Source organism: Hylobates moloch, unplaced genomic scaffold (assembly GCF_009828535.3).
Source record: "Hylobates moloch isolate HMO894 unplaced genomic scaffold, HMol_V3 SCAFFOLD_5, whole genome shotgun sequence".
NCBI classification, from domain to species: Eukaryota; Metazoa; Chordata; class Mammalia; order Primates; family Hylobatidae; genus Hylobates; species Hylobates moloch.
The window spans coordinates 89,968,060-89,989,127 of record NW_026652280.1 but is presented as its reverse complement, the minus strand read 5'-3'; the positions used below and the strand labels follow the sequence as shown (position 1 = coordinate 89,989,127).

At 49.2% G+C, this 21,068-nt stretch overlaps 1 protein-coding gene across 1 annotated transcript in view; it reads left to right on the top strand.

Annotated features, from left to right (window-relative positions):
- SHANK2 (SH3 and multiple ankyrin repeat domains 2) overlaps positions 1 to 21,068 on the top strand; it is a 677,887-nt gene that overhangs the window by 85,991 nt on the left and 570,828 nt on the right. The window contains exon 3 of the mRNA XM_032153760.2: positions 16,588 to 16,806. Within this exon, the coding sequence (XP_032009651.1) occupies positions 16,600 to 16,806 (207 nt within the window). The 5' untranslated portion in view covers positions 16,588 to 16,599. The remainder of the gene's footprint in view (positions 1 to 16,587; positions 16,807 to 21,068) is intronic.

Below are 21,068 nucleotides of genomic sequence, written 5' to 3'. Positions count from 1 at the left end.
AGATGATGGCAGGATGGAGTAGCCACAGCCCCGCTCCTGGTGGAGTCAAGGCCGTCCCCAAGCAGGTGACTGGAAAGTGCCCTTCAGACTCAAGGACTTGGCATCTCTCCTAGGCCCCCAACAGATGCCTGAGGCCAGCTTTTGATGGAATTGAGTACGGCACAGAAAGCTGTCGAGAGTTCTTACCCTTGATTTGAAAACTGTTTAGTGTCCAAGCACATCTGTACACTAAATATGTTTAGTAACAGGCACATCTTAGTTTACCAGTGACATTTCTTCGCTCCATAGAGGTCTCAGAGCTGTGTGATTTTGTTGTGTGGTGTTCCTAGTTCCTAGACACAGTAATTTAACTTAGTTTCTGGTAACCCATAGTTTAGAAGGTGTGGCAGCTGTCATGAGGCCCCATTGTGAATTGGAGGTGTCTTAGGTGGATCACCCTGCGGTCAGCCCCTCACTGGGGACACTGGGGCCCGCTGGGTTATTCTGCGGCTGCTCTGGTGTTGGATCTGGAGCTGGAATAGAACCTGGTCATGCGTCTGTCTTCTCTGCAGTGGCCCAGGTTGCTGGGTCTGTTTAATGCCAAAGCCCCTCTGCCTAAATAGACAGTACTGAGATGCAATGTGCTGTGATATTTAATCTTCAAAGGAAGGTTAATCCCCCAGCCCTCTACTGCCAGGTACTGGGATTTTAAGAACTTGGCTTGTACTTGGGGATGATTTTAGTGGCTAATCTTGACTGCCACACCCCTCCCTTGCATTCACAACGCAGGAGCCAGAACTCTCCAGATGGACCCAAGCCAACCGCGGGGAGGCTGAGGAACAAACACAGGGCACCTGAAAATTTGGAGACCACTGTCATCTGGGAGGGTTTTATTTTGATTTTACATTTCCTTTTAGATCCTAAGTGCAACAGGTTTGTTAGAGCAGACAGACTACAAACTAGGAACTAGATCAGTGGGAACTCTCTGTACTATCAGCTCAGTTTCCTATAAACCTAAACCTGCTCTAGAAAAATAAAGCCTATTAATTTAGAAGTGCACAATAAAAAGCACGCATGTATAGATATTTTGCATTCTGCCTTCTGTCCTCCTCCAGCCTCCCTGTTGAAGAGGGTGTGTGATTTGCGTGGAAGGATGGGGAGTGACTTGATCCATATTTCACTCCTCTAAGACCTCACACTGCAATCTTTTGGGGCAGTTTCCACTGAGCCCCTTTTTGCACAAGCAGACTATCTTTTGAAAATTGTCTGCAGAATCTTGAATTTGGATTGAGGGTGAGCTGCCTCTCTTTCTGGCTGTGATGCACCAGGAGCTTATCTTCTAAGGCTCCTTCTCTATCAGATAAGGGGAAGTCACAACACCCTTCTATCACATTCTCCCGGGACTGACAAGAGATACTAAAATGCAGGCCTAGCTGGTAGGCTGACTTGCAGGAAGCCCTCAAGAAGCATCAGCTCTGCCTCCCTGCAGCAGCACGGCCTGCCGTGTTCTCATCCACTGAGATCCCCCCAAAAGCACATCTGTCCAGCTTCCAAATTGAATAGATTTGATTTATCAAGGGCTTGCACTGGAAAGACCATTACAGGCAGACCCTATGCCACGGTCATCTAATTTCGAAAGTTTTTATTTTTAGTGAAAAACATTATAAACACAGAAAAGTAGAAAAACACAATAATGACTCTATACCCGCCATCAGAATTAAACATTTTAAGATTTTGCCCTATTTGCATACGTATATGTATATATACACATATGTATACGTATATGTATATATACGTATATATGTATACGTATATATGTATACGTATATATATATACGTATATATGTATACGTATATATGTATACGTTTATGTATACGTATACATATGTATACGTATATATATGTATACGTATATATATATATATATATATTTTTTTTTTTCCGAGACGGAGTCTCACTCTGTCACCCAGGTGATCTCGGCTCACTGCAAGCTCTGCCTCCCAGGTTCATGCCATTCTCCTGCCTCAGCCTCCCAAGTAGCTGGGACTACAGGTGCCCTCCAGCATGCCTGGCTAATTTTTTGGTATTTTTAGTAGAGACGGGGTTTCACTGTGTTAGCCAGGATGGTCTCAATCTCCTGACCTTGTGATGCGCCCATCTTGGCCTCCCAAAGTGCTGGGATTACAGGCGTGAGCCACCGTGCCCGGCCTATATATATATATTTATTTATTTATTTTGAGATAACTCCCACTTGTTCTCATCAGTTTTCCCTGTTTTGAAGCAGTAACCACTGTTTTGAAGTTGGGCTATAGATACGTGAAGATAGCCATTTCCATCTATATTTTTAATTAGTGTATGAAAATGTTTAGATAAATGTATTCTTTTGCAAGTTGACGTTTCCCCATTTCACTGTCTCATGTCAACGTATGTTACTTGATTTGTCTTCACTGTTCTATAATTTTACCTGATATTACTATACAATCATTTATTTAGTTTCCTGTTGGTGGCTGCTATGGTTTGAACACGTTCCTCAAATTTCATGTGTTGGAAGCTTAACCCCCAAATTCATCTGTTGATTGGAGGTGGGGCCTTTGAGAGGTCATTGGGATTAAATAAGGTCATCAGTGTGGTGTCCCCATGATGGGATTTATGGCTTCAATAGAAGTGGAAAAGAGACCAGAGCTGACATGCATGATCTCACCCTCTCGCCATGTGATGCCCTTTGCCATGTCATGATGCAGCAAGAAGGTCCTCACCAGATGCCGCACCATGCTCTTGAGTTTCTCGGCATCCAGAGCTGTAAGAAATACACTTCTTTTTTTATAAATTACCCAGCCCATAGTATCTTGTTATAGCAACAAAAAGTGGAATAAGACAGTGGCATTTAAGCTGTTTCCAGTTCATTGGTTAATTCACCAAGTGTCCATTGAGATCATGTGATGCTCCAGAACAAAAAGCAGAAAATGCTACAGGGGTGTCTCATTCAGTGTAAGGAGAGGCTGTTGCAATGGCTTAGGGAGCCTCTACACTATCCACCAGATTTGAGGATACTGCCCTGCCTGTGGACAGACTATGAAGGCATTTCCTCCTGTATCTAAGAAAATGCCAATGAAAAATAGTCAACTCTGTAAAATATTTAAAGAGGTTTATTCTGAGCCAAATATGAGTGACCAAGGCCTATTTTATAGCCCCAGAGGTCTGAGAACATGTGCCCAAGGTAGCTGGGTTACAGCTTGATTTTATACATTTTAGGAGGTAGAAGTTAGAGGCAGACATCAATGAGTACATGTAAGGTGTACATTGGTTCAATCCAAAAAGGTGGGACAATACAAAGTGGAGTTAGGGGAGGGTTTCTAGGTCATAGGGAGATTCAGAGATTTTCTGATTGGCAATTGGTTGAAAGAGTTGTTATTATGTAAAGACTTGGAATCAACGGAAAGGAATGTCTGAGTTAAGATAAGGTGTTGTGGAGACCAAGGTTCTTATTATGTGGAAGAAGCTGCCAGGTAGCAGACTCAGGGAGAATAGAGGGTAAATGTCTTTAACAGACCTAAAAAGATGCCTACCTCTTAGTTAATCTCTCCTGAATCAGGAAGAGACCTAGAAAGGGAAGGGGATTCTCTATAGAGTGTAAATTTTCCCCACAAGAGACAGCTTTGCAGGGCCATTTCAAAATATGTCAAAGAAATGTATTTTGGTAAAAAAATACGTTGTTTTCTTTCAGGACCTGCTGTCTATCATGTGATGCTATACTAGAGTCAGGTTGGAATTTGTTATCTTATTGCTACAAAGAGTCCATTTTGTCTGTCTTGAGATCTCTTGTTTTAATGTTAATGCTGGTCAATGGTGCCTGAATTCCAAAGGGAGGCAGATATAATGAGGCATGTTCGATCCCCACTTCCTATCATGTCTTGAACTAGTTTTTCAGTTTTACTTTGGAATGCCCTTGGCCAAGAGCAGCTGGGGGATCCATTTAATTGGTGGTGGACTTAGAATTTTATTTCTGCTAACAAAAGTTAACTTCTTAAAGAAGGCTGTCTGCAAACTTAAGTTTTCAGTTTTGAAGCAACTGGTTTCTGTTGGAAGCCATCTTCTTTAGAGACAGACATGTCTCAGGAGGCTCAGCAGCCCAGGGATGAAGGCTGCCAACATGGACTGTCACTTAAGGTGTCAATTCTGCAGCTGAAATAACACAGCAGGGATTTTCCTGGTTTCTGCAGGGCTCTGGGGACAAAATGGCATACGTTGGAGTGGCTCCTCAACTTTTTCGCCATCCACTCTGTTATGTTTTACACATGATTTTGTAGAAGGTGGGTGTCTTGGGCAGCTCAGGCTATAACAGAATAGATAGGATGACTTAGCAGAAATGTATTTTCTCACCTTTCTGGAGGCTGGACATCTGAGATCAAGGAGCTGGCTGATTCAGCTCCCAGTGAGGGACTGCTTCCTGGCTTGCAGAGAGTTACCTTCTGACTGTGTCCTCACATGGTTGGTTGCAGGGAGATGGGAATGAATGACCACACGTGAACACACATGCTGGCTCTCCGATGTTTCTTCCTTTCCTTATAGGGACGCTAGTCCTATGGGATCAGGACCCCACCCTTGTAATCTCATAATCTGAATTGCCTCTTAAAGGTCCTACCTCCAAATACCATCACATTGGGGGTTAGGGCCTTAGCATATGAATTTTAGAGGGAGACAGTTCAGTTCGTAACAGTGAGAATTTGAGGGCTGCTTTAAGAGGGGATGGCAGAGTCCCCAGGAGCCTCCGGAACAGTCCCACTTTGCATTCCCTTCCCCATCCTGGGACTGCATTTTCACTGTGGGCCTTGGCATTGCTTATTTTACTGGTACCTTTGGGATGTGTTTTCCCATGCCAACTAGCCCTTCAGGTGTCCCCTGCGATGGACTGTACCCATTTGCCCATTTGCATCTGGAATTGTTTCTTTTTTGCCCTGTAGGAATTCTGCCCAGATTTTCCGCCACAGCGCTCTGTCCTGTGTTGTAAAGGTCCCTTTCAGGTGTCTTCTTTTTTTTTTTTTTTTTTTTTTTTTTTTCCTATCACCCAGGCTGGAGTGCAATGGCACGATCTAGGCTCACTGCAACTTTCGCCTCCTGGGTTCATGCGATTCTCCTGCCTCAGCCTCCCAAGTAGCCAGGACTACAGGTGTGCACCACCATGCCCAGCTAATTTTTTTGTATTTTCAGTAGAGACAGGGTTATGCCATGTTGGCCAGGCTGGTCTCGAACTCCTGACCTCAAGCGATCCACCCACCTCAGCCTCCCAAAGTGTTGGGATTACAGGCATGAGCCACCATGCCTGGCCTGAGGTGTCTTCTTGCTGTTGTGTCTGATGGAAGTCTTAACTTTTACATTGTCTAATTTTTCCCTTCATGCCTTGTACCCGACGCCTTGTAGAAAGAAACACTTTTTTTCTCTCCTGGTTTTATTCAGCAAATAACAATTGAACATACTTGTGGCTGGCTAATTAATGGCCCCCAAAGATATCCAGGTCCTACTCTCTGGTACCTCTGAATATGTGACTTCATACGGCAGAAGGAGCTTTGCAGATGTGATGAAGTTAAGGATCTCGAGATGGGAGGAATTATCTTGGGTTATCCAGCTGGGCCCTGAATGTCATCACAAGGGTCATTATTTTTAGGAGGGAGATTTGGCTGCAGAAGAGGAGATGGTGATGTGAAGATGGAAGCCGAGATGGGAGTGACCTACTTTGAAATTGGAGGAAGGGGTCATGAGTGGCAGAGTACAGGTCACCACCAACATCCGAGAAAGGCAAGGAAGTGGATTGTTCCCCAGAATCTTGAGGAGCCAGCTCTGAGAACACCTTGGCTTTAGCCCAGTGAAACTCATTTAGGACTTCTGACCTCAGCGTGATGAGAGTACACTGCCGCACATTTCTGTTGCTCTAACCCACCAAGTCTGTGTTATCTTCTTACACAGCAACAAAGCAGCATTTACTGAGCAGCCAGAATCCCTTGTCTAAGGGGCCTTATGTGAAGGCATTGCCTCTTACTTTTTCTTCTAGAGGTTTGTTGTGTGGCTTTTCACATGACAGTAGTCAGTGCATCTGGAATGGATTTGTGTGTCTGGTGTGGCGTGGGGCTCTGTTTCTCATATTTTCCATATGAGTACCTGCTAGTGTCAGCCTCATAGGTTTATTAATTCTTCCCTTTCCCCTGACACATGTGGGAGTCTGATATTTACAAGCCCAGACTAAGGTTCTGTGCTTTTTAAATCCATCTATTTGTCTTTGTCTAATACCATACTGTTTTCATACTATAACTTTTTCTGGTAAGCCTCGGCATCTGGTAGAATGAGTCTCCTCTTAGTCTCCAGAGTTATCTTGGTTTTATCTGGCTCCCTGTCTTCTTTGAGCTTTAAGAACAGAGTGTTAAGTTCAACAAACAGTCCTATCAGGGTTTTATTAGAAGTTACATCAAGTTTATATTTTGTGGAGAATTTTCATCTTGAAGATATTAAAGCCTAATGTCCATGATCATTGTATAGCTCTTCATTTATTTGGGTCTACCTTCATTTCTTTCTTTATTTCAAAAAGATAATGCTATATAGTATTACTTTTCTCCATAAAGATCTCACACATATTGTGTTAGGTTTTTTTTTTAGTTGACTTTGGTTATTGTTGGTGGTATTATAGTGTTTTTTTGAATGTTTTTCAATTGTTTATTGCTAATGTAACAATTCAGTTAACTTTTGTATATTCTTATCTGGTATTTTGCTGGACTTTTTTTTTTTTTTTTACTAGTTTTATAGTTACACATTATTTAATTTGTCCCTAGATTTTCTTGGATTTTCTATTCACAGAAGCATATTATCTGAAAATAATGATTTCCCTGCTTTTAGTCTGTAAACAATGCATTCGGTCATCTGTTTGCTTACTTTTTTTTGATGTTTGCTACAGGATTTGAGTAGATTCTCAGTTCGAGTTTGGGAAATTCTCTTCTTTTCCCAGTTTTCCAAGAGTTTGATCACGACTGGGGGTGGTTTGTGTCCCCCCAGGCTGTCCGTGGCTGGGGGCCTGTGTCCAAGGCTGGACACAGGGCCTCGTTGAACCCACGCTTTCGAGCTGCACACAGGGGCAGTGTCCCAGGAGGGGCTTGTTGACCTGTTGTCTTGATTGGTTACCTTCTCTGCAGGTTGTCTCCCAGGAAGCCTTTTCCCTTGGGCAAATCGCTCCCTTTCTGGTCACGGTGAATGGTTTCTGCAGAACTGTGAGATGGGTAAGCCAGCGTATCACAAACAGGCTAAGAGTGGGTTCATGCTGGCTGGCCAGAACCCCTTGAATTCTGCTCTAAGAAAACTGAAATGGAAACCTGTCATAAATGAAGACTTCTTTATAAATCATGTGCTCTTTACAGCAGCCTGGACAGAAATCCACTGAGGCCCAATTAGAAAGCCAGACAGACTGTTCTCTCTGGCTTTTCTAGCAGAAGCTGAGAGACTGTTGGAGGCTGTGTTGAGTCTGGCCAAAGAAAGACGGTGTGGACCACATTAGTGGTGTGGTTACTGGTGCCACCGAGACATGAATGCTGAGGCATGGAAGAGAAATAGACTTACCTAATGAATGTACCATCTCACCAGTCCTTCTCAAGACCTGGACCCCCCAGTATCTTAATAGAACACACCAGTGAGGCATTGCAATTCATCTAAGGGAGTGCTCTTGAGTGACGTATCATTTTAATTCAGGCATCTGATTTATTAGTAGCTTGTTTTCTGATTTGGGGATATTGGTTTTGGCATTAAGAGGAAGGTGTGGAGTGGCCATTATATCCCTAGAGCCCCTTTCTTTTAGATAGAGAACCATTGCAGAGTTCCTGCTGTCAGTGTCTTTCAGGCGATAATGCTTGGCAGGGTGCTGGCCTCAGTGGGCCATGCATTGTAGGTATGTGATTGGCTTTTGCTTCTAAGATCTTGAGTCTAGCAAGGAAGGGCCCATGGGCAATTCAGACCATAGCTTCTCTTCCTGTTGTGGGAGATTATGAGCCCCAGGGGAAAAGAATGTCTGGGGCAAGTGCACTTGGGAAATGCTGCCTTTACCCCTTTCTCTGAGACACTGCCATATAAAGCCCTCTTAAAAATTCAGCAGCAAAGTGACCTGTGTCTTTTTGTTCTATCCAGTTACGTTTCACAAATGTATGTGTCCAGAGGAGGGTTGGAGGGTGTATGTGTAATGGAATTAGTTCTTAGAGCTGAAGTCAGGAGGCGCAGCTTAGGAAGGAATTAGATGTGGAATTAGGCGTGGACTCCAGGGCCTCCGAGGTGAGAGGAAGGGGAGCTTGTGTACCATAGGCAGTTGGTTCTCACCTGGGGTAGAGTGAGCCTGAAAGGGAAAGATTTGGCTGAACGGGGAGAGAAACTCAGGGTAGGAGACGGTGACACTAGTGGAGGGCGGAAACTCAGAGGTAGGATCCCATTTCCTGAATTCATCCAGAGATGCCAGCAGGGCTGGTAACAGGATGTTTGTTTGATGGTGATTAGGGAAATCCCAGGAAACCTGGATAGATGGAGGTTCTTTTCAGAAATCTGTTTGTTCCATGCATCTGTTTCACAAGCCTATCAGGAGGGTCTTGGGGACTGGAGGACTCAGCTCAGGCTCCCATCACAGAGCACTACAGACCTGGCGGCCTAAACGACAGACATTGATGGTCTCACAGTCCTGGAGGCTGTTTGTCTGAGATCAAGGTGTGGCAGGGCTGGGTCTTCCTGAGGTCTGGCTCCCTGGTGTGCATGTGGCTGCCTTCTTGCTGTGTCTTCCCGTGATCATCCTTCTGTGCACATGCACCCCCGGGTGCCCCTTGTGTGTCCAGAGTTCCTCTTCTGATAAAAGGACACCAGCCTTGCATTAGGGCCCACCTGTAGACCTTGTGGAACCTTAACTACGTTTTTAAAGGCCCTGTCTCCAATACTGTCACTTTCCCAGGCCCCAAGGATTCGGACTTCCATATACGGATTTGAGCAGGGGACACAGTTCAGCTCATAGTGGGTCTAATGCCATGCTGGTGGCTGGGGGCTATGTGGCAGAAGGCACAGCCCTGACATGGGGTTGCCATGTGGTTTCGTGTGGCCACAGCCACTTGGGGTGGGTGGGACAGGCCACTTCTCTGGGGGGCTTTGAGGGGTAGTGGGGCAGGGTGGGTTTGGGGGACAGCTTCTAGGTAAGACTGCTGGAAGAATTGGTGCTAGACTGAATCCCAGCATTGATGTGGTCGGACCCCCAGACCTCCCCGCCAGGTTCTGCTTCAGTTACTGGGGGCTGGTGGCTGGTGGCTTCCCCATGTTGAGGGTGTGGCTGGGGGCAGGGGAGGGGCAGGTCAATCCCTCCTCTGGGAGCGTGGGCTGGGGTAGGTCCATCCCTCTGGGAGCGTGGGTGGGGTAAGTTCACCCTCCAGTATTTGGGGCAGTGTGTCAGAAGGTCTGCTTTTGCAGAAACTTACAGAGCAGTCCACCCCCTTGGCCAGGGCCCCCATGTGTTGTGTTCTAGCTCCTTCTCAGCCGATGTGTTTTGCAGGTGTGGGAAGGAGAACAGTGGGTTAAATGAACAGAAGGAAGCCGGCATGCCTTTCTCTCCTCTGCCAGGCCAGCCTCCCCTTCCCTCACACCTGGCCAACTCTGGACTGGCTGGCGGCCCAGCCTTCCCCGAAGCCCACACCCTCGCACTTGCTCTCAGCCCTTTGTTTATGTCAGCTCTTAGAACGGCAATTTTCTAACATCGTGATGGAACCTGGATTCCTTGAATATTCTATTCCAGTTCCACAGGTTCCCATGGAGTGCTGTCAGTCCTGCAGCCGTTTGACCCTGCTTAAATGTCTGTAAACGGCACCAGGATAGCTTCGGGGTTCTCACTGCCTTGAGGATGAGCACATTTTACACACAGGAATGCACAAAATAAATGAAATGTTTAGTCACAAAATCTCAGTTTCCATGTGTTTCACATACAGGGTGTCTCTCAGAGATTCCGTATCAATAAAAACCTTCTTTTCTTTTGGTGAAAAAGTATCTTAAATCAGAGTTCAGCTGAGGAAACTCTTGCACTTTTTTTGTTGTTGTCGTTGTTTATTTTTTGAGACAGAGTCTCACTCTGTTGCCCAGTCTGGAGTGCAGTGGTATGATCTCGGCTCACTACAAACTCCACCTCCCAGCTTCAAACGATTCTCCTGCCTCAGCCTCCTGAGTAGCTGGGATTACAGGCCGCCCACCACCACACCCGGCTAATTTTTGTATTTTTAGTAGAGATGGGGTTTTACCATGTTGACCAGGCTGGTCTCAAACTCCTGACTGACCTCAGGTGATCCACCCACCTTGGCCTCTCAAAGTGCAGGGATTACAGGCATGAGCCACTGTGCCCAGCTGAACTCTTGCACTTTTAAAGGTGTTTACGAAGGTTTTGCAACTCTAACCTTGACAAAGTCAGCTCTGGCCATGAGGTTTTTTGTTTGTTTTTATTATGTATCTTCTCTCCCAGGTCAGCTTTCGTATTTTCACAGTGGCTGAAATAATTAGTGGAAAAGTCTGTCTACCTTTTCATCAGAGGTATTGGAGGACAAATGAGCCAGTTGAGGATTTTAGGTTTTCTTGGAGCAAGTTAGCAGCAAAATGCTAAGTCTTTGTTGAACTTGCTTTGACTGTGATGATTTTCTTTTCTCCTCATTAGTAGCTACCCTAGGAGGGCCAAGGAGAGAAACACACACTAAGAGTCATTGAAGTTCATGGACCTGGGGTTTTATAGCCTCTCCCCCCGACCCACCCGAGAGATTAGTTACACAGAAAACGGTTGCCCGGGGTGGTGAGTAACCTTCCCCTCCTCTGACCTGGCACTGGCTTTTCCTGGGGAAGCCAGGATTTCAGATTGTGTCTTCGGCTTTGCTTTCATCCTCTCTGCAGAGCCTCCCGGGGTGCTGGTCCTCACGGGGTTAGAGAACTCAGCCCAGCCCTCCTGGCTCTCCCATGGCGTTGCCAGATAAAACGCAGCGCACCCAGTTCTGCCAGAATTTCAGATGAACAGCAGAGAGTTTTTTAGTATAAGCGTGTCCCGTGCAATTATTTGGGACAGGCAGTAAAGTGTCTTTGTTGTTTGTCTGAAATGCAGATGGGACTTGCACTGTCTGCCTTGCCCGGTGGCTCTCCCTGGGAGTTAATAATTAAATGTTTTCCCAGGCAGTGATCAGGTGTCTGCTGTTCCCAGGGAGCTGCTGATCAGGTTACTCAAGCCCCTTACCAAGGTCAAGACCCTCCCGGTCAGATCTCTGGCTGTGAGCTCCCAGGATGGTTCTGGAAAGAGCCTGGGTGGTGTGGCCCAGCCTTCTCCTCCTCTCTGCTCACCTGCTTCTGCATGAAATCCCGGTTCCTCTTCGGACCCAGCATCAGGGCCCTTCTGCACCATGGTTTGGGAGCAGATACCCCTGTTTGTGACCGTCACCCCCAGAGCCGGTACCAAGGGGACACAGGGGCCCTAGGGGGTGAAGATGTCTGCTGGCAGCAGCGGGGGCTGTGGCTCCAGGAGCCCCTCCTTGCCGTCCTTCCTGCTGTGGGCCGTTGGTTTTGTTCCTGGACTCAGGTCCAGCTGTAGATGTGTACTATGTGGCCTGCAAAGTAATCCGTTAAAAACAGTGAATTTCCGGCCAGGCGCGGTGGCTCATGCCTGTAATTCTAGCACTTTGGGAGGTGGAGGCAGGTGGGTCACTTGAGGTCAGGAGTTTGAGACCAGCCTGGCCAACATGATGAAAACCCGTCTCTACTAAAAATACAAAAAATTAGCCAGGCATGGTGGCAGGTATCTGTAATCCCAGCTAATTGAGAGGCTGAGGTGGGAGAATGGCTTGAACCTGGGAGGCGGAGGTTGCAGTGAGCCGAGATTGCACCACTGCACTCTGGCCTGGGCAACAGAGTGAGACTCCATCTCAATAAAAAACAGTTAGTTTCCAACGTTTATAAATTTCACATTTTTGTGTCAAATCTGACATATCTAAAAGATATCTGTGGCCTGGCAACACCAGACCTGCGTTCCTACCTACCAGCTGTGGCCAGAGTGGGAATGCTGCTGCCTGGCTGATTTGGGGACCACATTCTGCCAGCATCACCCCCTTCGTTGTCCCCCTGACTGCTCTTGTGGGCGTCTACGATCGGGATCCCTGGCCTCCCACCGAGCGTGTGTTCACTGGGTGCCCACTGTCCACTGAGGGGGGCTTCCTATACATGCACCCCTGGAAGCAGCTTGGAGCCTGGACCGTCTCTTGCCTGTTCTTGCCAGTCAGACGTTATCTGACCTGAGCAGCGATAGAACCAGTGTGGGCCGTGTCTGCTCTGTGCCAGGGCTCTGAGCTCCGGGCTCCCCCGGCCCCCCATTTTTCAGATGTTGACACTGAGGCTGGCCCCGCTACCACACTAGGCTTCTTTCTGCATTAATGGGTGACGTGAGCTCTGAGTAGCTTTGGCTCCACTTAAGAAAGGCTCCTTCCCTTTACCCTCATGCTTGCACTGCTTTCCAACCCATCAGGACCCAGGAAAGTGAGGACAAAGAATAAAAATGGGTAGAATGGGGTGGCATTGCAGCCACAGGTGGAGGTTGATATCTGATGAGGAGCGGCTGCTGTCAGGTTTCTGGGCAGCAAAGCTGAGGGCGAGGCCGGAGTGCCTGCTGAGGACGTGGTTCCAGCGCACCGGCTACCCGGCAGGCTCTTCCCACGCCGGAAGAGCGCTGGGAGTCAACAGCGGGTATCAGCTTTCTCCTAATTGGACATAGAGTGTTGGTTCCTGGTAAACTGCCTGTGGCCTCCCCGGGAGGTTCCTGAACACTCACAGGGCCCCCCACTTATAAAACACTAGCACAGGGTCCACAATTCTGCTGCCGGGGTTCAGAGCTGATGGGGCAGGTGGGCTGAGTGCAGGGTGAGTGAGCCTCAGTGTACCTGGATGGTGAGGGGTGGTGGCTCCCAGCATGCAGAGGGCATAGTGAGGTGGGGCTCGGTGAATCACGTCACCCTTGCCCCGTCGAGAGGGCCGCATGGCTCGGTGCCCACATGGCTGCCAGGTGGGTGGAGTGGGTTCAGGAGGCAGTAGCTTGTGATTTTTCTAGAGATGACGGAAATCCAGATGTTCTGTGAAAACTGCTAGTTCAGGATTCTTATAAAGCCCACTCCCATTTTAGGGACTCAAGAGTAAGAAACAGGCGCCCCCTTTTCTTGGCTCGTGCCGTCATCTGTGCCTTGTGAAGTGTCTAAACACAGGGTGAGAAGTTCCTGCCCCCACCCACTCCACACAGCCAAGAGTCCCCAGGAGACCCTTGCAGGGATTGTGTTAGGTGGTTGGACACAGGGTGCTCCGAAAACTGTGGACCATGGCATGGCGCCTTTCTTACAAAGAAAGAATGTGCACTGGACATGAAGCCACACGCACCCTAGGGGGATCCCTCACGTATAATTGGTGCACAGTAAATAAATATCCCTCTCCCTCTCCCTCTCCCTCTCCCTCCCCCTCCCTCTCCCTCTCCCTCCTTCTCCCTCTCCCTCCCTCTCCCTCTCCCTCCCCCTGCCTCTCTCTCTCCCTCCTTCTCTCTCTCCCTCTCCCTCCCTCTCTCTCTCCCTCTCCCTCTCCCTCCCTCTCTCTCTCCCTCTCCCTCTCTCCCTCTCCCCCTCTCCCTCTCCCTCTCCCTCTCTCCCTCTCCCTCTCTCCCTATCCCTCCCTCCTCTTTTTCCCCCTCTCTTTCTTTTTCTCTTTCTTTCTTCTCTTTATTTTTTCTTTTCCTTCCCTCCTTCTTTCCCTCTTTCTTTTCCTCCTTCCTTCCTTCTTCCTCGTCCTTCCTCTCTTCCCCCACCTCTCTCCCTTCTTCTCTTTTCTTCCTCCTCTCTCCCCTCCTCTCCCTCCCTCCCTCCTTTCCTCCCTCCCTTTCTTCCTTCCTCCCTTTCTTCCTTCCTTCCTTTCTTCCTTCCTCCCTTTCTTCCTTCCTTCTTTTCTTCTTTCCCTCCCTCCCTCCCTCCTTCCCTCCCTCCCTCCCTCCTTCCCTCCTTCCCTCCTTCCGTCCCTCCCTCTTCTCCTTCCCTCCCTTCTTTCCTCCCTCTCACCTACACACACAGCCATCCATCCATTCATCCATCCATCCATCTACCTCCTTCCCTCCCCTCCTCCCTTCCTTCCTCCCTCTCGCCTACCCACACAGTCAGCCATCTATCCATCCATCCACTCATTTATCCACCTCCCTCCCCTCCTTCCTTTCTTCTAATCCCTCCCCCTGCAGAGGAGAAATTTCTTTTCCTACTTACCCTCCTCTCTACGTGGGGCCCTGAAATTGAGCTGACATAAGACAGAGTCGCAAGAGAAAAACGGTTTGTGAACACGTAGAGCACCCGTCGGTGAAGAGTGTCCGAAAAAGTGGCTACAGCTTGGGCTGGGATGGTGCCTCAGCACAGGAACAGTACATTTGTAGAGAAGCGACAAGACAAAGGGAAAGGACTGTGAGTTCCTGGAGGGCAAATTATGGGGCGGGCAATCTTTAGGAAAGGAACAGCAGCTGAAGGCTAGTCTGTTGGTGAAGTCAGCTCTGTAGGTTCCTCCAGGGTGGGGCTGACAAGAGTCTCAAGCTGTCTCCAGTGATGAACTTCTGTCCTTCCTGGTGTGGTGGGGGTGGGTACACCTTCTGAATTTACATCTTGCTTTGAGGCACACCGGTGGTGGGGGAAGGCAGCGAGCTGTTCTCCCACCTGTTTCTCCTCCGTCGTCTTCGGCTCAAGACAGTCCTTATGCCCAGGCAGCATCTTTTGGGGTGGCCTCTTCTGCCCCCTGCACTCCTGCCCTCCTTCCTTGCTCCTCGTGAATGATTTCTAACAAAGAGAATAATACGGCAAACATCTGTGTCCTCAACTGTGTCAAGTTTGACCTTGTGCTGTAGTTGCTGGAACTGCTTTCAGGAAGTTCATGGCTCCAAGCAGCGTAGCCAGTGCGGCCCACCCTGTCTTCCTCCGAGAGGGAACTGCTGTCCTGCGTTGGGCATGTGCCTTTCCAGTTGACTGCTTCTGTGCCGTTACGCACGGTGAAAATGCCCATGTACCATCTGTAGGACTGTGTGGCATCTTTCCAGCCTTTATCTGGAAATGATAGTACGTGGTTTGAATCCTTCCGCGAATTGCCTTCCTTTTGCACAGTGTTATGTTTTGGGGATCATCCACCTATAGCTTGGGTTCATTCATTGTCACAGCTGTGGAGTTCATGGGAATGAAGAGACCACAGCTTGATCAAGGGGCCCTAAACAATCAGGGTGACCATGCATTTTCACGTGCTGCTTTGGCATGGAACAATCTTATATGCCTTTCCATATGCACGCAGCCTCGCCCTTCCCCACAGAATGCACCCAGAAGTGGAATTGCTGGTTCAGCATGGCCCCTCTTCCACCAGTCCCCGCCATCCCTGTGTCAAGCCAACTTTTATCCAACCCTTTCTGCACCCTGCCCTGCAGAGGTGAGGGATGGCATAGATGCAGCCACCAAATAGTGGATGGCTGTTCGCAGAGTTCGGTCCGTGTTGTTCTTGAAGGCCTTGGTCTGGCCGGGCACGGTGGCTCACACCTGTAATCCCAGCACTTTGGGAGGCCAAGGCGGGTGGATCAGCTGAGGTTGAGAGTTGGAGACCAGCCTGACCAACATGGAGAAACCCTGTCTCTACTAAAGATACAAAATTGGCTGGGTGTAGTGGCACATGCCTGTAATCCCAGCTATGTGGGAGGCTGAGGCAGGAGAATTGTTTGAACCTGGGAGGCGGAGGTTGCGGTGAGCCGAGATCACACCATTGCACTCCAGCCTGGGCGACAAGGGTCAAACTCCATCCCAAAAAAAAAAAAAAAAGCCTTGGTCTAAGGTGGCTATTGGCAACCTGGCCTGACTCTTTGTGGGGTAATTTTTATTGCACTTGACCTTAAGGAAGCTGCACTCTCAGCTACTCCTGCCTCTTGGGGACCCCCGAGTCTGATGGCTGCAGTCTGCTCATGACTCTGGGTTCCACTGCAGTCCTGGTCCAGGAGATTCTCTCATCTGTGAGCCTGGCCCTGGCCTTTTGTTCTGTTTTTACACGGTACCTATCATTGCTCTGTGTTTGGAGCAGAGGGGTTTCTTATAGCATGAACTTGCTGCCATTCTGACCTAAAGCCCGTGTTTCTTCCTCTCCTGCAGCTCTGTCCTCCAAGGAAAACAAAAGGCAGCCTTTTTTCTTACCTTGGGCAGCTCAGACAGCCCCAGTGGCCCTCTGCATCATCTTTGTAAGCTGTGGTCATCCCCATGGTTAGCTCAGGCTCCTTTTGAGTGCTGGGGTTTCATGGTGCTGGTACTAGAGTTTGCAGGGTTTTCCTGAGTCCTGGCTGCTGCCTCTGGCTCAAGCTCCAGGGAGGAGCAGGTGGTCCCGACTTGTGTCCGCCCTCTGGGATCTGTACGTATGCACACCGGGGGCCCTTGGCTGGTGGTCACACCGGCAAACACGGACTGTGAAACCGAGCCCACGTGTGTTCCAGTGCCAGTGTCCACCGTGCCCCTGGGTTTTCTTTCATTTTCACATTTCCTGTTCTTTATCTTCCTTCTCCCCACCTTGAAGACACAGGCAGCCATGCCGCGCAGCCCAACATCCAGTGAGGACGAGATGGCCCAGAGCTTCTCCGACTACTCCATGGGGTCGGAGTCAGACAGCTCCAAAGAAGAGACCATCTACGACACGATCCGGGCCACTGCGGAGAAGCCGGGAGGTGCCAGGACAGAGGAGAGCCAGGGCAACACGCTGGTGATCCGCGTGGTCATCCATGACCTGCAGCAGACGGTGAGCCCCATGGTCTGCCCTTTGGTTCACATCTGGACGATGTCACCTGTGGCTTGAATGCCAGAGGGCTGCTCTGGTCCTCCCTGGACCCACGGTCCTGACTGTTCTGGGCACATCGTGCTCCTTCCTCGCTCCATACTTCTGCCCCCGTCCCCCCAGGCTCCCTGCCGTGCCCGCCTCCCCTCCCTGCTGCCGCTGGCCTCACATCATGCTGTTGCTGTCACTGTCCCCACCTCCATCCACAAACATTCACTGAGCACCTACTATGTGCCAGACCTGAAGCAAGGGTCCCAGAGATGGAGAGGAGTGTTTCACGGCCTCACAGAGAAAACCTGGGTGGCAGGTGCATCCACAACTGGCTTCTAGCACCAAGTGCAGGAGGCTCTCAGGCCTGGCCCTGCCTTTTCCTGGTGCCGGACTCCGCCCTGCCAGAGGCCCAGCATCCCATGCTCCCCCACTTCCAGGGGGTACAGCTCGGAGCACTCCTTCCCGCGTGGTTGCTGTCTGCCTCCTCCTGTCCCTCCAGCCCTGGGCCTAGTGTCATTCCTGTGCCGCCTAGAGCCCTCAGCCTGCCCTGGCCCACGCTGGCTGTGCCCTGGATGTCTGTCCTTATGCCTGGGGGTCCCTGTTGTTGGATTTGCCTCCCTCGAGGAGATTGGCCCCTGGGAACTGGGGCTGTCTGTAAAGGGGACCTTCGTGTGCAGAGGAAGGGGTGGGGCTTCATCTTTTGCCTGAATCCACCAGAGCAAGCTGGGGGCCAGTCGCCCAGCCACGTTCCCTCTTGCTCACGGTGGGGACTGTGCCACATGTGGTCTCCAGTCGGAGGTGTGGGACAGAGCTGGAAGTGTGGAGCAGACATAATGGTTGCGTACAGGTGCCTGGTAGGGTTGGCCTGTGAGCATTTCACACACCGTCTGTCCACCTGGGGAATACAGGTGGGGGTGGCAGTAGTAGAGGCAGTTGGTACGAAGTCCATTTGCTGCGGAGTAGACATGGTAGACATCCAAGAGTTAGGGCTCAGAGGGGCATCTGGGCGAGGCTCCTCACAGTCTCCATCTGTGCTTTCTAGAAGGATCTCCCGGGGCCTCAGTGGGCCGGGAGGACCCTTCTCATTTTAGCTTTGGGTTAAAGGAATGGGGAGAGGTGGGCTGGTGGTGTAGGCTGCTGCAGGTGCTTGAGGGTGCGAGCCCAGTGCTCTGCATCCACCCCGACCTCTGAGTATAGTCTCCCGGCCCCAGCCATGATGGGGAAGGGAGGCCCAAGTGCTGGAGATCGGGGAAGCATCGTGCTGCCTACTGGCTGAGTGTTGCTGGTGCCTCACTTGGTGCCCATCCAGGGTCCCAGCTCCTGGTGCTGTGGAGGAACTAAGAGATGCCCTGGGGTTAGCGCCTCTTAGGGCTTGGTCCCCAGCGAGGGCTAAATGTGTGTCTCCTCTTCCCCCAGTGCCAGCAGCTTGTGGTCCAGCAGGGACCCTCTGCTCAGCCCACCCCCAGCCCTGCTCCCTCTGAGGGAGACACTAACTGGGCTGAGGGGGACTAACGTGCTAACACATGCCTTCTGGGATGAGCTCAGCCAAGTGGCTTCACTGTCTAGGACAAACTTGTCCAACCCAAGGCCCGTGGGCCACATGCAGCCCAGGATGGCTTTGAATGCGGCTCAACACAAATGCATAAACTCTCTTAAGACATTCTGAGGGGTTTTTTTGCAACTTTTTTTTTTCTTTTTAGCTCATGATCTCTCTTTAGTGTTAGTGTATTTTATGTGTAGCACAAGACAGTTCTTCTTCCAATGTGGCCCAGGGAAGCCAAAATATTACACACCCGTGGGGGGGAAGCTCAGGGTGGCCTGATGCCCCAGAGCTAATCTGGCCATGCCACGGGCCCCAGGGGCTTCCCTGGTAGTACAAAGGCTGTTCAGGAGGATAGGCGTGGTCTTTTGGAGTTCCTTCTTCTATATTATTTAATGCCTCTTATAAAAGCTATAAATGATTGTTATGAAAAGTTCAAGTAATGCAGGAAAGCACAAATGCCAGACTTAGCAATGGTGGTCACATCAACACTTGGCAGACCCCCATTCCAACATGCCCCTCTGCAGGATTACAGGCAATGGGTGGATGTGCATATGGATAGAAATACCTTGGTAAGTGTGGGCTCAAACCATACACACTCTTAAGAAATAAGCATCATCAATGTTATTTTATTTGAATATAAGAGGAGAAAAAGATAGTGAAGGAAATGCTTGTTTTATTTTATTTTATTTTTTGTCACAAGAGACTTTTTCCAGCTATATCTGTGAAGGTAAAAGAAGTGATTATGAAACACTGGAAGGCTGGAATTTGTTTTTGTTTTTTATTACAGTTTTTTTCCCCTTCTCACTGTCCCCTCTTCCTATATTATTTAGGAGTAAACTAAGCTCATTGCTATAATAAAAGGCCTCCAAATGTCAGGCACTTAACACTTAGATGCTTTATTTTTTTCTCTCTTCTCAGTCCACCTGGGTTGGCAAGGGCAGGAGGGAAGTTCTGATCCATACAGACATTCAGGGACCCAGGCTCTTTCCATTTGATAGTGGGACCATTCCCTGGAGCTCTGGAATCCTCCACGGGGTCCTCTGTATCTGCCCAGAAGATGAAGGAGGAAGAGACAGAACTTATAAAGTGCGTCACCTTCCCTGGTTTCGTGAGGAGGTTGCACCTGACTGCAGAGTAGGCTGGGAAACGCAGTGGAGGTCTGAGCCCAGGAAGAAAAGGTCATCAGTTTGGTGAATGAGTAGCTAGTTATGTGTGCATGGGTGCACTCACGCATGCACACACATTCCCTCCCCCACCTCCTGAGCCTTGTTGGGTGTGGACAGTGACTTGTCACATGCTGTCACTGTCCCTCCCACTTACTGTCCACTGTGCCTGCAGGGCACAGAGCCACTCTATCTGTCTTGGGGGCATCACTGCCATCTCTTGTCTTCGCAATGGCCTTTTCTTTTGGCAGATTGTTTTCTGGTTGTTGTTTTGCCTTTAATCGGAGGGAATTCATTGTTCAGTGGGGTTTTTTTAGCAAGAGTTCCTGAGAGCAGTGCTGTCTCAGCAAATGGATGGTCGATGCTCGTTATCTGTGGTACTTGTGTTCTAAAAAGTTGCCACAGCGGCTGAATGAGTGACGCCTCAGCCATTGCTCCCAGAGGAAGTGCAGTGTTCGATTACTACAAGCCCCTGGTCACATGTTTGACCATACGTCAATACGGAATCTTACTTCATGTGTGTTGCTGTTTAAAGATGCCATATTTAATATGTAATGTTGATTCGTTAACATGGAACTCACAGCCAACAGCACTCTCAGGCAAGCCTCAGTGAAGCTTCTGTGGCAGGTTTTCTCTGTGAAGCTCATCACAACCTTCTTGCCTTAGGAACAAGTAGACAGCACTTCAGCCCTTTGCTGGGACCCCTCTTAAACGGCAAAATCACCAACAAAAAGCACAAACAACGTGAGAATCATGACATTCCATGGGCTGCAGTCAGACGCTTGTTTGCAAGATGAGAGCTGAGACAAGAAGTCGGACCACCACCTTGTTCACCCTCCTGTGGGAACCCGCGTGTAGGGCAACTGAAACCTTTGGCTGTTTTGTGCAAAAAGCATTGATTATGGGGTTACAAATAAATTGTAGCAAGTAGGTACACCGCCAATACAAAATTCATGAATAGTGAGGATTGGCTGTGTTTTGAAAATGTCAGCTTGTTCCCTCCAGCTTGAAAACTCTTTTCCTCTGTGGGTTTTTTGTTTGTTTGTTTGTTTTGAGATGGACTCTCACCCTGTCACCGAGGCTGGTGTGCAGTGGCATGATTTCTGCTCACTGCAACCTCCACCTCCCAATTTCAAGCGATTCTTCTACCGCAGCCTCCCAAGTTGCTGGGATTACAGGCGCCTGCTGCCATGCCCGGCTAATTTTTTGTGTTTTTAGTAGAGACGGAGTTTTACCATGTTGCCCAGCCTGGTCTTGAACTCCTGACTTCAGGTGAACCACCTGCCTCGGCTTCCCAAAGTGCTGGGATTGCGGGCCTGAGCCACTGTGCCCAACCTGCTCTGTATTTTTGAGTCACAATTTCCCATCTGTGGGGATGTTGTTTGATTGTCTTCTTGCCCTGAACATTGCTTTGAATACATTTGAGGCTAATAGATTTATTTTTTCCATCTCATAGGTGACTTATTTTTTGGACTGGATTCCTAAAGAAGTGGCTTCCGTTGCTACACCAGGAAGTGTTTGGTGTTGGG